Here is a 16,642-nt window from a genome sequence, read left to right as displayed (position 1 = left end):
GAGATATTCTCTGCTATGTCACTCATTCTGTATATTGTGTAGGAAATTCCAATTCGAGTTTAGTTGTTAGAAAAGTTTTGCACTCGGCTGGGTGCGGTGGCTCACGCCTATAATCCCAGCACTTTGGGAGGCCAAGGTGGGTAGATCATTTGAGGTGAGCAGTTTGAGACCAGGCTGGCCAACATGGTGAAACCCCATCTCTACCAAAAATTAGCCGGGCGTCATGGTGCACACCTGTAATCAATTCCAGCTACTGGAGAGGCTAAGGCAGGAGAATTGCTTGAACCCGGGAGGCAGAGGTTGCAGTGAGCCAAGATCACTATACTGCACTCCAGCCTGGACGACACAGTGAGACTCTGTCTCAAAAAAGAAAAAAAAAGAAAAGGAAAGAAAAAAGTTTTGGCTGGGTGCGGTGGCTCAAGCCTGTAATCCCAGCACTTTGGGAGGCCGAGACGGGCGGATCATGAGGTCAGGAGATCGAGACCATCCTGGCTAACACTGTGAAACCCCATCTCTACTAAGAAATACAAAAAACTAGCCGGGTGAGGTGGCGGGTGCCTGTAGTCCCAGCTACTCCGGAGGCTGAGGCGGGAGAACGGCGTAAACCCGGGAGGCGGAGCTTGCAGTGAGCTGAGATCCGGCCACTGCACTCCAGCCTGGGCGACAGAGCCAGACTCCGCCTCAAAAAAAAAAAAAAGAAAAGAAAAAAGTTTTGCTCTCTACAAATGATTCTGAATGTGTTCAGGAGACAAAATCCAGTATATTTTCCTTACTTACTGCCAAAAGTGTTTGAGTCAGAATTATTGTCTGAATGTTATCTTCTCATTATGGTTGCCCCAGAGCGTCTATCACTTGTGTATTCTTCCTTTTCACTGTCTATATTTTACTGAATTGGTAAATGTCTTCAAATCCTTATGAGAAACAGCTGGAATGCAAATAGTGAGGATTTTTAAATAATTTAAAGTAAACAGGGTTGTTTGTTTATGTCTTTCATTTCTCCACCCTAAGTTACTGTTTGGGAGTATCCTTTTAGAAATGGGAACTCCTTGTACATTCCTACTTAGCTTTGGCCAAGAAAGTACAAATGTTAAGTTGGGACAAGTGAAAGAATGGAGAAAGTTACTTGTTAGCATTTTAAGCTATTTTATCTTCAGTTTTGGTTGTCTGTTTCCAGTTTACTAGAAGTAGTCACTTTTATAACCTAAGGAAACATTTTCTTAAGTAACTTAAAAATAATTGAAGAACTGTTTTTGAAGGATCTGTGTTTTTCTAGGAGAGTGATTTCCTTTTAATTTAGAAACACTGATTATAGTCTCTCACCTATAACCTGTAATTCTGTGTGGGGGTGGCTTATTCCTTTTTAGTGAAAATGAACAGTTTAATACCTTGGAATTGAACAACTTTAAGTGAAAGGAAAAATGTATTATGTGTGTGCAAGGTATTTCTAAAAAAAAATGAGTAATATACTGTCCTTATTGATATAGACTGACATTAAAATAGTGTTGAATGCTTTATACTTTGGAAATACTTTAATGATTTGATTCTTTTTTAAATGTGGTCTAAAATGTGCTTTAGTACAGTAAGAACACAATTTATAGTCGTGTATCAGTTAACGACAGGGATAAATTCTGAGAAATGCAGCACTAGGCAATTTTGTCTTTGTGTAAATATCATAAGCTTACTTACACAAACCTAGAGGGTGTAGTCTACTACACACCTAGGCCATATGGTATAGCCTATTGCTCTTAGGTAGTCTACAGACCTGTACACCATGTTGCTGTACTGAATACTGTATGCAGTTGTAATACACTGGTATTTGCATGTCTAAACATAGACAAGGTAATACATTGCACTGTTATATTCTAACAGCTGCGACATCACTAGATGATAGAAATTTTTCAGCTCCATTATAATCTTTTGGGACCACTGTTATACATGCAGTTCATTTTGACCAAAATGTGACTGTATTTGGAAAAGGAGAAATTCCATATGTTCACAATTTGGCTACATAATAACAATTCACTTACATGTGTATCACGGAGTGTGCTTTATGCATTCAGTCCAAGAACAAATACTTAACGAGATTATCCAGGCCCAGGTTGTTGCAGAGCCCAGCATTAGGTACAGTGGACAATTAGATAACTAATACTTGGTTTGATATATTTTTGAAAGCCAGTGGAAAGTTTTTGGTGATCTACTCACCTCCCCACAATGCAGCCCTATATTTGAGAGGAATTACCCCATCTTCCTCCCTACCTCCTAGCCAGGCCATTGGAATGGGCCTTCTAGTCCCAACCAATCTAAGCACAAATATGGATTCTGGTTTTGGCAGCAATGGTGAGATCACAGCTTTCAGGAAACCAGGGAAGTAAGACCTATATGAAATAGAAATCATCTGCCCATTTTCATGGTGTAAAAATGTATTCAAACATTTTTGCCTCTACTGTGATCGCATAGTCACAAGTCCACTTGAACTCAGGTCTCATCCTTGGATAGTACCTTTGGTACTAACCCTGAGAGATGCCAGTAGAGCCTGCTTCTGCCTCCTACTGCATCAAGCAGACATTCTATTTAAGGGTCCCATTTGCTGCCTGGGCTACTTTTGACTTCTGCTTCCAGTCTTCTTGCAACAGCTTCACACTTAGTCTTTTTCTCTTTCTACAGCTTCTGTAATAAACATTCATTTTACACATTCAAACACACACAGTCTTGCAGTGGAAGTTTTCAAAATGCTTGTTTTTCTCAAAGATTTTAACACATAGAATTAGCGTGGTCAGTATACCTTTATAGGAAATACCAGCTGAGTGAGGAGTGGCATAGATTATCCAAAAGTCACCGCACTTTTCTAATCAGTATATTACAAAAGTTCATCAGATTCACACAAACAAATCTTTACTCAGTTTGTCCTTTCTGGTCACGTAAATGTAAACCCAAAAAAATGCTTTTTAAAGGAACAGTAGATATTAAATAAGGGAAGCCAGAGTCTGAGCCATTCTCAGTGAGCCTGTAACCCCTTGGAGCAAATGCAAGTAGTATTTCTGTTGGGCTAGCATTATAAAGAGAGAGTGCTTGGAGTTACACTATCACCCATCAGTCCCAGGCCTGAAATTCACTGGACAGGATATGAAGAAATAGAAGAGAACAAGGTGACTAGGGAAAATAAAGGCAGATATGGGCAGGCTCTGTGGAAATAGTTTCAGGCTGTACAGCTTTGGTCCTTCTCTGTGAGATTGGCTTCTCCATTACTCTTTTTATAGATCACATCTTTAACATGACTACATAGCAAGGGATTGTGTCTTAAGAATAGACCACCTTGGCTGGGTGCGGTGGCTAATGCCCATAATCCCAGCACTTTGGGAGGCCGAGGCGGGCGGATCACTTGAGGTCAGGAATTCCATACCAGCCTAAACATGGTGAAACCCCATCTCTACTAAGAATACAAAAGTTAGCCAGGCGTGGTGACACACACCTGTAATCCCAGCCGCTCGGGAGTCTGAGTCAGGAGAATCACTTGAATCAGGTGGTGGAGGTTGTAGTGAGCAGAGATCGTGCCAACTGCCCTCCAGCCTCGGCGACAGAGTGGGACACTGTATCAAAAGAAAAAAAAAAATAGACCCACCTCTCTTCGTTTGACTGTGTGAGCTAGAAAGTGAGGGTGAGGAAGGGTAGACTTGAAGGTAGAACCACAGCAAAGTTTCTTCCCCTACTCTAACCCCCTCTTCCCGTTTGCCCATCCTCTATATTCCCCCTTCCAGTTTTTTCTTCCCCTTTTCTTATTTCTTTCTTGCTCTCCTCTTTCAGCCCTTCACTATTTCCCTTTTACTTGGGTTCTTGTCTTTTTCTCTTCCTTATACTTTAATTCCTTTTTTTTTTTACTTCCCTCTTTCTTAATCTTTATCTCTTTCCCATTTTCTTTCCTTATCTTCCCTACCTTTCTTATTGTCTTTCTTGTTTGTCTGTGTAATTTCTTCTCCCTGTTTACCACCTCAGACCTTCTTGTATTTTCTTTCCCTCCCTCCCTATTACTCACTTCTTCCTTTTTCTTGTCCTTCAGTTTAATTATTGCAAACACGGCACTCGTAAGGCCTGTCATTCCCTTGATTTCTAATTTATATTTTCAACCTCTAATAAATTTAACACAGAGAATAGTTTCCCCATTCACTTTTCTCCCCATCTACTCAGATCTGTCCACTTCTCTGATGGTTATTTGAAAGTTTAGTACTTTAAAAATGTGTCAGATTAAAACTTGTTTAGAAACAGCCAGGTAGCTGGAGATTAAAAATAGAAGGTCATTTGCAAGGTGGTTAATACATGTATAAATACAACAGAGTTGACTGTATATAGGTATGTTGTAGTTACATTAAGCTATTCTGTTCTCTGCTTCATCTCTTAGGTTGGTGGAACAAGAATGCCTACACGCAGCCACAGGAATCCAGTTTCCATAGAAACCAAAAGCAGTTGCTTGCCTGCTCAGCAAGTTGAAACTGAAGGAGTGGCTCCACATAAAAGAAAAATAACTTGAGGACTGTACTATGGAAAATTAAATTTAAAAAAAAAACAGTTATAGCAATGTTTAATTTAGAAAAGTTTGAGGGGAAATAATCAGTAGGTAAGAGGAACATTTTTCCTGTAGTAGCTAGAGTGCCTTGAAAAAATGTGTTGGCTATGTGAAGGAATGTTTCAACTAAAATGGAATGTTATGCTTTTCGCCCTTAAAGTTTAAGGAAGATCTTGATATGTTTTAACATTATCATGGCAGGGAAATATATAAAGAAGAAAAATATTTTTACATTAAACCTTTTCTAAAAATTGTAAATAGAAAAATAATTTGCTTTTTTATCAAGAACAACACTTAATCATTATGTATTGTGTTAGTTATATTGCCAGTCTGGTGAGACTGACTCAAAAAGTTAAATGTTGCCACTGCTGAAGATGATTATGAGCATCGGAAACCTTGTTTCTGACCCATTTTGACAGTTTTTATATACTCCTTTAAAATGATGAATGTTGCAGGTTAATAAAGTTAATACCTTTAAAAACTTGGTGAAATTCCATTAAAGAAGCCAAAAATAAAAACTCCCTGCCTCTGAAAAGTCAGATTGGTATCTTCTTGTTTGGCAACCATCAGTTTGTTTAAAAAAAAAAGAAAAAAATTTGATGGTGTAACATGTTTGATGACAAATGCCTCTATCTCTAGATTCAAGCTGAGTGTTGAAATACACTGCTGAAAGCAAAGAGATTGGTATGTTTTCCAGAAAAAAAGTCAGTGTCATTGCTCCAAATGACAAGGTTAATGTGGTAAAGCATAAGCCTTTTTTTTTTTTTTTTTTTTTTTTTTTGAGACGGAGTCTCGCTCTGTTGCCCAGGCTGGAGTGCAATGGCATGATCTCAGCTCACCACAACCTCCGCCTCCCAGGTTAAAGCGATTCTCCTGCCTCATCCTTCCGAATAGCTGGGACTACAGGCACCCGCCATCCCTCTTGGCTAATTTTTTTTTTTTGTATTTTTAGGAGAGACAGGGTTTTACCGTATTTGCCAGGCTGGTCTCAAACTCCTGACCTTGTGATCTGCCCACGTCGGCCTCCCAAAGTGCTGGGATTACAGGCATGAGCCACCGTGCCTGGCCAGCATAAGCTATTTTTATCCTCATCTATACTGATTGATTTAAGTTTTCCAAACCTACAGATGAATTTGGAAAAGGGCATAATCAGGTGATGTTGCTGTAGCAAATTTGGACTTAAGAAACGACAGGCAGGGCTGGGCGCAGTGGTTCACACCTGTAATCCGAGCACTTTGAGAGGCTGAGGCAGGAGAATCACTTGAGTCCAGGAGTTCGAGACCAGCCTGGGCAACATAGACCTCATCTCTACTAATAAAAAAGTTAGCTGGGTGTGGTGGTATGTGCCTGTAGTCCCAGCTACTCAAAAGGCTGAGGCAGAAGAATTGCTGGGGCCCAGGAAGTCGAGGCTACAGTGGGTCATGATCGCACCACTGTACTCAGCTTTGAGTATCAGAGTGTGACCCTGTCTCAAAATTTTAAAAAAAAGGACAGGGTTGTTTAATCTTTAGAACCCTTACACAAAAATTTTCAGAAATTATGTATGTCATTTGTAAAATACAAGTTTTATAATCCTAGATAATTGCTTCGCATTGAAATTTTTTAGCTATTTTATGTTAAAGAATGGCTATTCTTTCAGCCTAATTTCTGAGAAATTAGACCGGAAAATCTCCTCAAATATTTTAACAGTTGAAAATATCTTCAACTACTAAGTTTTGTTTTATTTTGATTTTTTGTTATAAAACTTTTAAGTTATTTAAGAAGTAGTTATTAGTAAAATTGTATCTTGATAAATCATTTCCTCATCCTGCCATTCCCTTTTTTAAAACACTGAGTTTTTTTTATTCCTTAAGTCATATATCCCAGAAATGTTTTGGTTGTGAATCATTTCGCAGTGAGCCAAGGGAGAGGCGGGGATTCCCTTGAAATGCCCTTTTACTTTTTTATTTATTTTTAATGCACATTTGTGTGCACCAGAATGGAATGTGCTCTTTTAAAAAAACTGGAACAGTGGTTGCTTCAGACTTCTGAATACCAGAAAGACTTGCCTTTTAATTTTTAAATATTACTTTTTACATTGTAAAATGTGTTATCTTACCCATATATTTGAATAACACTGATCATATATAAAGCTAGTTTTTTGCTTATGCTTAGCGAAGCCTTTTTTTTTTAACATACATTTGATCTTGCTTTATGTTCTTTTTCTTGATTTTTAGTACTGAGAATTTATAAGCAAGAAGTAACTGACAATATGTTTAGCAGGATGTAATCCCAGCTACTTGGGAAGTTGAGGTGGGAGGATCGCTTGAGTCTAGGAGTTCGAGGCTGCAGTGAGCTACGATGATACCACTGCACTCCATCCTGGGAGAGAAATCAAGACCCTATCTCAAAAAATGAGCAAGATTAAAAAAAAAAAAAATGAGACTTAATGCTAGCAAGGACGCGATCCACCTGGCCCCTTATACCTCAGCAGTGAAGGTGTAATTTATACACACCTCTTTGAAAACACTTTAATTCAGTAAGTGTTTGAGTGCAACTGTGTGCCATGCACTCCAAAGTAGGTCCCCACAGTTACTCTCTCACAGCATTGTTTTTTCAGGTCTCACCATATTTCTTTGACTTCTCTCTTTTCTTATAGATTACAAGTTCTGCAAGGACAAGGGCATATTTGTTTTGTTCAACATTAAGTAGTAAACACCTAATACAGTGCCTGTCATGAAGTTGCTTGGCAGATATTAGATGTATGAATGTGTAGATATCAAAGTGTTGTTTTTTTTTTTCAGGAGATCACATTCTAGTGGAAGACATTATATTGATTTATGTAAAAAGTGCTTTGATAAAGTAAGAAAGTCATCCAACCAGATCTTCATATTTAAGGTTTTCTGAGATAGAGCTTGAGCTGAGTCTTTTAAAGATAGTAGGATTTCTAAGGGAAAAATTAAAGGTCTTCCACAAAAAAACTAAGTGAAACTAAGCAGCCTATGAAAAGGTGAAAGTTGGAGAGATTGTAGGCTATGAACGTGGGAGATGAGAGAAAACTACAGGATAGGGACAGAAACACCATACTACGACATTTGAACTTTGTCCTGTGCAATGTGGGAACCAGTAGTGAAGGTTAATTAACTGACAAGATCAGATGTGTATTTGAAAAGGGCTCTTGTTGGCATTAGTCTAGAGAATGCAGTGGAGCTGGGAAATGAAGAAATGTTGGGAGCCTGTGTTGTAGTAATTGAAAAATGACAATGGCCCAGAATTAAAGCAGCAAGAGTAGGAGTGGGCTCAAGTGATGTATAGGGAAAAAAAAAAAAAAAAAAAACAACTCAGTTTTGTGGTGGGTCGGGAGAGTAAAGTATGGCTTCTGGGTTTCTCATTTGAGATACTGAGTAAATGATGGTGTTACCCATTGAGAAAATAGTGTGGTTAGAGTGGGAAGAAAGTTAATTTAAAATGTTCATTTTTTTTCAGTCATTTCTCCTTTTGGATTCTAGGTTTGTGTGCTATATTGGTTATAACCAATTTGCTGAATAATAAATTATCCCAAAACTTAGCTGCTTAAAACAACAAACATTATCTCACCGTTTCTGTAAGTCAAAAGTCCGGGTCTCTCATGAAGTTGCAATCAGGCTCTTGGCTGGGGCTGCAGTCATCTGAAGGATTAGTAAATTGCTAAGCCCACGCTTAAGCTCCACCTTTGAAGGGAGAGGTTTGGAAAGAATTTGTGAACATATTTAATCACATATGCTATGAACAGGTTTAGGGGAGGGAGAGCATACTGTGTCTGTAGTTTCTAATGGACATGTAAAGATGTTAAGATGTTTTCTATGCATTATAGGTATATAGTAGTTTTTTGTTTTGTTTTGTTTTTTGCTATATAGTTTTTAATCAAACCTTAACGTATTTGATATCAGGATTTATTGAGTTTCTTGTTGAGATGTAGAAATAAAGGGGATCCATTTCATTTATCCATCTACTGTTGCCATGTCCCCTTCACTCATGTCCAGACTACTTATCAAGGTATATAATGGCAGACACAATTGCAAGGCATCTATCTGGGATTTGGATCTGCCCTGCCACAAAAAAATTACTGAAAGAGTCAAGAACCAGAGCTGTGTTTCTAAGAGGGGTGGATCTCTAGATTACTTCATCAAACAGATTTAAACAGTCAAGAGTTTGCCTTGACAGATGTGTTTGCTTTAATATATGAGCTATAGCCTGGTTGATTCTTTAAGAAAATAGGAGGAAAGCCCGAGTATAAATTTATGGCTGTTTTGAAAGTGAAGAACCCTTATAAAGATTCTGTGATTAGTGGGTTGACTTTCTTCCATTTTCTTCAAAATCTGTTTCTTGTGGGGTTGGGGAGAAGGAATATTTTCTATTCTCCCTATCCTAGATTTTACTTATTTAAAAATATACAGCACTGGAGGCCGGGTGCAGTGGCTCACGCCTGTAATCCCAGCACTTTGGAAGGCTGAGGCGGGTGGATCACGACATCAGGAGATTAAGACCATCCTGGCTAACACAGTGAAACTCTGTCTCTACTAAAAATACAAAAAATTAGCCAGGTGTGGTGGCAGGCACCTGTTGTCCCAAGTACTCGGGAGGCTGAGGCAGGAGAATGGCGTGAACCTGGGAGGTGGAGCTTGCAGTGAGCTGAGATCGCACCACTGCACTCCAGCCTGGGCGACAGAGCAAGACTCCATCTCAAAAAATAATATACATCACTGGAGAGTATATACACATAATCCTAAGACATACACCAGGAGGGCAAAACCACATTGATGACATGAGTATCCAGTCCCAAGCACTGCATTAATGCAACATCTGCTCTAGCCAGGCTTTAACATTGCATAAATTAGCTATTCTTGTCCCTGCCTGCATGCTGTTGTACATGATTCTGTGTCTACTTGGATTTATTATCACCTATCAAAACCTTGCCTGTCCTCTGTTGAATTGGTAATGCATTTTTTGAGTATCTATTGGATGTAACAAATTATACCAATCTCTTGGGATTTAAAGATAAACATAAGATTGGTTTCTGCCTTAAGAGTATTTCCTAATCTAGTTGGGGAGATAAGTATGCATAATTAGCTATAATATAAGTGAAAATGATCATCTGACACAATAGTGCAGAGAAGTAAGAAAAAGGGACACTCAGAAATCAGAGAAAGGCATAGTAGAAATGACGTTGAAGCTCTTTGAAAGTCAAGTTAAAAATGTGAACCAAAAGGAAGTGGAGCATTGCAGCATGAGGGAAAATCATGAGAAGGGCTGGATTTAGGAAATAGCAAAGTTGGTCATGTGAAAGGCGGGGTGAAATATGATAAATAGGAGATGAAATTGAGGAGGTATGTTTGAAGCTCAATAGAAGGAGATACTGAACGTTAAACCTAGATAGTTTGGTTTGATTCGGAAAGCAATGAGGAGGCATTAAAGGCTTTTAAGCAAAATGATGAATTTTAGGAAGGCTACAATATAAAGAATGATTTAGAAAGGAGAAAGACCAATGGCAAGGAGGTGTTAACTGTACATACAGCAGGTGGATTGAAAAGGTATAGATTGGAAAGCTATTTAAGAGGCAGCAGATATCTGATTTCACCCTATCCTCAAAATGAATGTTTACTTGTAACGTTGAGTCACAACTGGGTAACAGACATTGTGCTAAGTGTTGGGAATACAAAGATAAATTAAAACACATTTTTCAGTGTTTACAGTTTCACAGAAGGAGACAGACATCTAAATGGGTACAAAAATGTAAATATTGTGATTAGTTTCTGTAATGGGTAACAGTTACATGAAGAGATAGGAGTTGTTCTATCTGTAGGCATCAAAACAGATCTCATAAATGAGCTAAAACTTTACCTAAAAACCATATCTTATTTTCCCCTGTATCTAGAATCAAGCTTGGCAAGCAGCAAACATTTAGTAAATATGTGAAGATGGTCTTGACTTATGATGGTTCAACTTATGATTTCTAGGCTTTACAATGATGCCAAAGCAATGTGCATTCAATAGAAAGCATACTTCAAGTATCTATACAGCCATTCTGTTTTTTATTGGTAGGTTAGGTATGTTAAATGCATTTTCAACTTATTATTTGTTTGTTTATTATTTTTGTTGAGATGAGGTCCTGGTATGTTACTCAGGCTGGTCTTGAACTCCTGACCTCAAGTGATCCACCTCAGCCTCCCAAAGTGATGCAATTATTAGTATGTGCCACTGTGCTCAACCTAAACTCACGATGAGTTAATCTGGATATAATTCCATCGCAAGTTAATGAGCATCTAGATTATTGATGTGTGCATGTTCTCCGGCTGATAAGGTTGGAGGTAGGGGTGTGATAGCTCAGTAAGCAACAATATGACCCACGAAATAGCATGTATGTATAGAATTATTATTATTATTTTGAGACGGAGTCTCGCTCAGTCACCCAGGCTGGTGTGCAGTGGCGCAATCTCGGTTCACTGCAAGCTCCGCCTCCCGGGTTCACGCCATTCTCCTGCCTCAACCTGCCTAGTAGCTGGGACTACAGACACCCGCCACTATGACCGGCTAATTTTTTGTATTTTTAGTAGAGACGGGGTTTACCTTGTTAGCCAGGATGGTCTCAATCTCCTGACATCGTGATCCGCCCGCCTCGGCCTCCCAAAGTGCTGGGATTACAGGCGTGAGCCACCGCTCCCAGCTGTATGTATAGAATTATGCAGTAAGATGTTTCTAAGACAACTGAGGTTTTTGCTAAGTGTTGCCACTGACTTAAATGAAAATATTAGAATAGGGATGGGGTGAAAAGACAAATTGTGTTTTCAACCAAATGTCAGCAGAACAATTAATGGGATGTCCTATAGAACACTGAAAATGTGGGTGTGCAACTTAGGGGAGAGGAATAGATAGGCATGTTATGTTGAGGGCTTATCTTTGTGCTGTGACACCAGGAAAGGTGGGGCTTGCGTGTCTGAGACCAAGCTGGCCTTTTTTTATTTTCTCCTTGCTATGGTTTTAATGTATTCCCTTTCAGAATTCATGTGTTGGAAACTTAATCTCTAATGCAACAGCGTTGGGAGGTGTGGCCTTTGGGAAGACAGCTAGGTCATGAATGGATTAGGCCAGTATGAAAAAGGATGTATGGGGGTGGGTTCACCCTCTTCTGATCGACTGTCACGTGAGGATTCAACATTCATCCGCTCTTGCCGTTCTGACTTCCACCATGTGAGGACGCAGTAAGGCACATACTAGATGCAAGTGCCTGGATCTTGTACTTCCTGGGCTTTGGAACTGTGAGAATTAAATTTCTGTTCTTTATAAATCACCCTGTCTGTGGTATTCTGTTATAGGAGCACAAAATAGGCTAAGACACTCCTCTTCCCCTTTGTTAAGGCCAAGGGTCTGGACTTAGGTTACATATCAGGTTCGTTAAGCAAATAAAGAAATACATTGCGAGGCCAGGCACGGTGGCTCATGCTTGTAATCCCAGCACTTTGGGAGGCCGAGGCGGGTGGATCACCTGAGGTCAGGAGTTCAAGGTCAGCCTGAAAAACATGGAGAAACCCCATCTCTACTAAAAATACAAAATTAGTGGGGCATGGAAAGAGAATCACTTGTATCCAGGAGGCGGAGGTTGCAGTGAACTGAGATTGAGCCACTGCACTCCAGCCTGGGAAACAAGAGCGAAACTCTGTCTCCAAAAAAAAAAAAATTCCTTGCAAATAATGGGGGCTGGGCGCAGTGGCTCACGCCTGTAATCCCAACACTTTGGGAGGCCGAGGTGAGTGGATCACCTGAGGTCAGGAGTTCGAGACCAGCCTGGCTAGCCTGGTGAAACCCCGCCTCTATTAAAAATACAAAAATTAACTGGGCATGGTGGTGGCGCATGCCTGTAATCCCAGCTACTCAGGAGTCTGAGGCAGTAGAATCACTTGAACCTGAGAGGCAGAGGTTGCGGTGAGTTTGGCCATTGCACTGCAGCCTGGTAGACAGAATGAGAATCCATCTCCAAAAAAAAAAAAAAGAGATAATGGGAAAGGGGAAGGCAAAAATAAACCGTGTGATATTCAGTTGGAATTGGAAGTATCAGAGGGAATTCATGGTATTTAATATACACAGAGAGAGAGATGAAGAAACAGTTACAGGTGTGTGGGTACATATGCATATATATATATTTCCTTTTTCTTTCTCTTTTTTTTTCTTTTTCTTCTTTTTTTTTTTTTTTTTTTTTTTTTTTTGGAGACAGAGTTTCACTCTTGTTGCCCAGGCTGGAGTGCAATGGTGCAATCTCGGCTCACCACAACTTCTACCTCCCGGGTTCAAGCGATTCTCCTGCCTCAGCCTCCACAGCAGCTGGGATTATAGGCATGGGTCACCACACCCAGCTAATTTTTTTTTTTTTTTTTTTAAATAGAGACGGAGTTTCTCTGTGTTGGTCAGGCTGGTCGTGACCTCCCAATCTCAGGTGATCCGCCAGCCTTGGCCTCCCAAAGTGCTGGGATTACAGGCATGAGTTACTGTGCCCATCCCATATTTCCTTATTCTGCTGAGAGGGTCTAGATGCACTGACAATCTAGTAGCAATGGCACATGTAACACCCAGATCTTGGTTTCTATATCCCGTTCTTCATTAAAAGAAACCAGGGCTCCTTGAAGAAATTACTGATTATAAGTCTGGGTCAGGATCAATGGAAGATGAATCTGGAACATCATGTTGCATCAGAAAGAAAGTATTCACTGGGTTTGGCGGCATGTGACTATGGTCCCAGTTACTTGGGAGGCTGAGATGGGAGAATTCCATGAGCCCAAGAGGTTAAGTCTGCAGTGAGCTGTGATCATGCCACTACACCCTAGCCTGGGCAACAGAGTGAGACCCTGCCTTTAAACAAAAAAAAAACAAAAAAAAACAGCCTGACCAACATGGTGAAACCCCATCTCTACTAAAAATACAAAAATTAGCCAGGTGTGGTGGCACGTGCCTGTAATCCCAGCTACTCGGGAGGCTGAGGCATGAGAATCACTTCAACCTGGGAGGCGGAAGTTGTATTGAGCCGAGATCGTGCCACTGCACTCCAGCCTGGGTAACAGAGTGAGACTCCGCCTCAAATAAATAAATATATAAATAAAGGAATAAAAGAAAGTGCTCAAAAAATGAGGGGCCATATCAGAAATGCATTGACTCTAGCTTAAAGGAGTTCCCAGATTCAGGAAAATTTGAGCATCAAATGATGATAGCAACAATGTAATCCTTTGACTGAAATAAGAATCTATGATCCCATACTGATACAAATGAATAAATAGGGAAGAAGGAAACATTCTGTTCTATGATAGAATGCCAACCAATAAATGGAATGATGGAATTAGAAAAATCACCAATTTGAAATCATTAGAGTAATAATTATTTAGGAATCATCAATGGATGCTAAATGTGGTGAGTGAAAATTTGATGATAAATAGGAACAGCTACATAGCCTTAAAGAATCTCCCCACAAATTACTTATTTAACATGTATAAAATACCTGTTAATGCCAGAAAGAAACCTGGCTGAAACCATCTTAATCAAGTGATACAAATTAATATCACCAGTAATGAAACAAATCAACGGTGTTTCCTGACACACACCAAGAAGAGCACAGCATCACTTCTGTGGTGTACTCCTTCCAGATATACATAAATCATGAGGAAATACCAGAGAAATCTAAACTGAGTGACAGTCTATAAAGTAAATGGTCAGTAATCTGCAAAAATTCCCCTTCTTTCACACTGTAGCACTACTGCAGATTAAAGGAAACTAACTGAATGTGACTCATGATCCTGGTTTGGATCCTGGTCCAATAAAGGACATTATTGGAACGACTGGCAAAACTTGAAGGGCATTTGTGGATTATTTGGTAGTGATGTATTAGTGTTAATTTCCTGATTATGATGTGGTTATATCAGTGCATGTCCCATACTTAGGAAATAAAAACCAAAGTATAAATTGGTAATGGGGCATTATTTCTAGCTTATTCTCCAATTGGAGGATCGGGGCAGTGAAATGTTCACAGGAGTCTTGATGAAAGGCATATAGGAGCTATATATGATATTTCTGCAATAATTATATAAACTCAAGATTACACCAGATTGAAAAGTTTTAAAAAATGGTATTGTCCACAATGTCAGGTACTATAAGGAGGTTAAGGAGGATGAAGACTAAGGAAAGAAGGCTGTTGGATTCAACACTGATCAGAACATTCCGTGGTGTGACAGAAGCAGTCACTGCAGGCTGAGAACTGAACGAGAGACAAGGAAAGGTGTGGAGGAAAAGCCATGTTGAGAAGTCTGTTGAATAGAAGAATGAAGGCAGGACAATAACCTGCAGGAAAATCCAGGAGAGGGAGTTTTGTTTTCAGAATGATGAGAACTTGTTTATGTTTGCAGATTAAAGGAAGTGTACCTGTTGCTGCAATACAGAGGTACAAATTGAAAGAATAATAATTGATGGGGAACCAACCAGGAGCCCTGGGGGAAAGGAGATGGAGAATAAGATCAAGATTCTAGGTGTAAAGGTACAACTTGGAGAGAATCTCCCACTCCCTCACCACCACTCCAACAAAAGGCCCATTTATTTCATTTTTCCATCCTGTGTCATGTAGCTACCATGAAATTTAGATGAAATTGACCCTACTTTCAGCTCCAGGAGTGAACCCCAGTAGGTCTAATCTCCCCTACTTTTGTGATTTGTATAGTAACCCAGATCTAAACCAGTCAGTACATGGTAAACATCTTCAACCTAGGGAATGATTTAAGGTTTGTGTCCAATCAGCACAAATCTCAGTACTCATTAGATGTTTATGAGATGAAGCGCTCTCTCTCTGGGTGTGACTGAAAATGCACCATAGCGCGGGTGCTGCCGCTCACCATATAATAAAAAGGATGGATGCCACCCTGAAGATGAGATCTGTACTCTGAAGGAAGAAGCAAGAAATGTACACATGGAATCAGAGTCTGAGTCCTGATGGAGCCATACATAAAGCTCACCCTTCCCCTGGACTTTTAGCCAGTACACCTCTTTTATTATTTGCTCAGTTTGAGTAGGCTTTTTGTTACTTGTGAACAGAAACATCCTAACTAATAAAGGATGGGAGAGTTGTCCTCTAACAAATGGTTCAGAGAGGCATAAAGACAAAAGTGTTGCAATAGGGGCAAAATCAAGGATTCCTGTTTTTCACGTCTAGGGCATGAAATTGCTCTCACAATGCAATCCCCCAAAAGTCTCCAAATTCCTACTGTACTTATTAAAATACCACATATTCTGACTATGAAATGTATCTCATGTTATTCTCTATGCATTTTGTATGCATATCTAAACAGACTGTAAACTCCTCACAGGGAACGCTTATTTATTTCTACAACTGTGTACCTGACCTAACACCAAACATATGGCTAGGAAAACCCTGGAAGCTCAATCAAGATGTATTAAATTGTGCTGTTACCTAAGTGTTCCCCCAAAACCAACATGTAGCGAGGTTGTCCCCACCTCAATTTTAGACCTCCCCAGTCACAAGGACAATGCTATGGTTAGCTTTGCACAAGGAAAGAAATTAAACAAACATGTGTTTATCAAAAGCCATACCAGTTACTATTATACCTTTGATTTGTATCTTTGTATTGTATCAGTGTATAGGTATATTTCCCTTAAAGACTACATCTCCATATTTTGGATACATTCTTACAATGTATCCAAAGTAACTCATTTAATACTACTCTATTGCATTTAAGGACAATAAAAGAAGTAAAAATTCAGGTTAGATGAAACAATTTGGAATATATCACATCTTGAAACCTCTGGCCAGGCCCAGTGGCTCACACGTGTAATCCCAGCACTTTGGGAGGCCAAGGCAGGTGGATCACAAGGTCAAGAGATCGAGACCATCCTGGCCAACATGGTGAAACCCCGTCTCTACTAAAAATACAAAAATTAGCCAGGCGTGGTGGCGTGTGCCTGTAGTCTCAGCTACTCAGGAGGCTGAGGCAGGAGAATCCCTTGAACCCAGGAGGCAGAGGTTGTAGTGAGCCGGGATTGTGCCACTGTGCTCCATCCTGGCAACAGAGCGAGACTCCA

General features: G+C 39.8%; 2 protein-coding genes across 7 annotated transcripts in view; both read left to right on the top strand.

The window, feature by feature from the left end:
* ICE2 (interactor of little elongation complex ELL subunit 2) overlaps nt 1-8,524 on the top strand; it is a 60,706-nt gene extending 52,182 nt beyond the window's left edge. For all 6 annotated transcript variants that reach the window (XM_050797243.1, XM_050797242.1, XM_050797246.1 and 3 more), the window contains one exon: nt 4,394-8,524. In XM_050797243.1, the coding sequence (XP_050653200.1) occupies nt 4,394-4,522 (129 nt within the window). In that variant the 3' untranslated portion in view covers nt 4,523-8,524. The remainder of the gene's footprint in view (nt 1-4,393) is intronic.
* BNIP2 (BCL2 interacting protein 2) overlaps nt 1-16,642 on the top strand; it is a 1,133,240-nt gene that overhangs the window by 342,422 nt on the left and 774,176 nt on the right. The window lies entirely within an intron of this gene.

The sequence above is a fragment of the Macaca thibetana genome, chromosome 7, assembly GCF_024542745.1.
Source record: "Macaca thibetana thibetana isolate TM-01 chromosome 7, ASM2454274v1, whole genome shotgun sequence".
NCBI classification, from domain to species: domain Eukaryota; kingdom Metazoa; phylum Chordata; class Mammalia; order Primates; family Cercopithecidae; genus Macaca; species Macaca thibetana.
The sequence above is the reverse complement of the archived record's forward strand: the minus strand, read 5'-3'. Positions and strand labels throughout refer to the sequence as shown.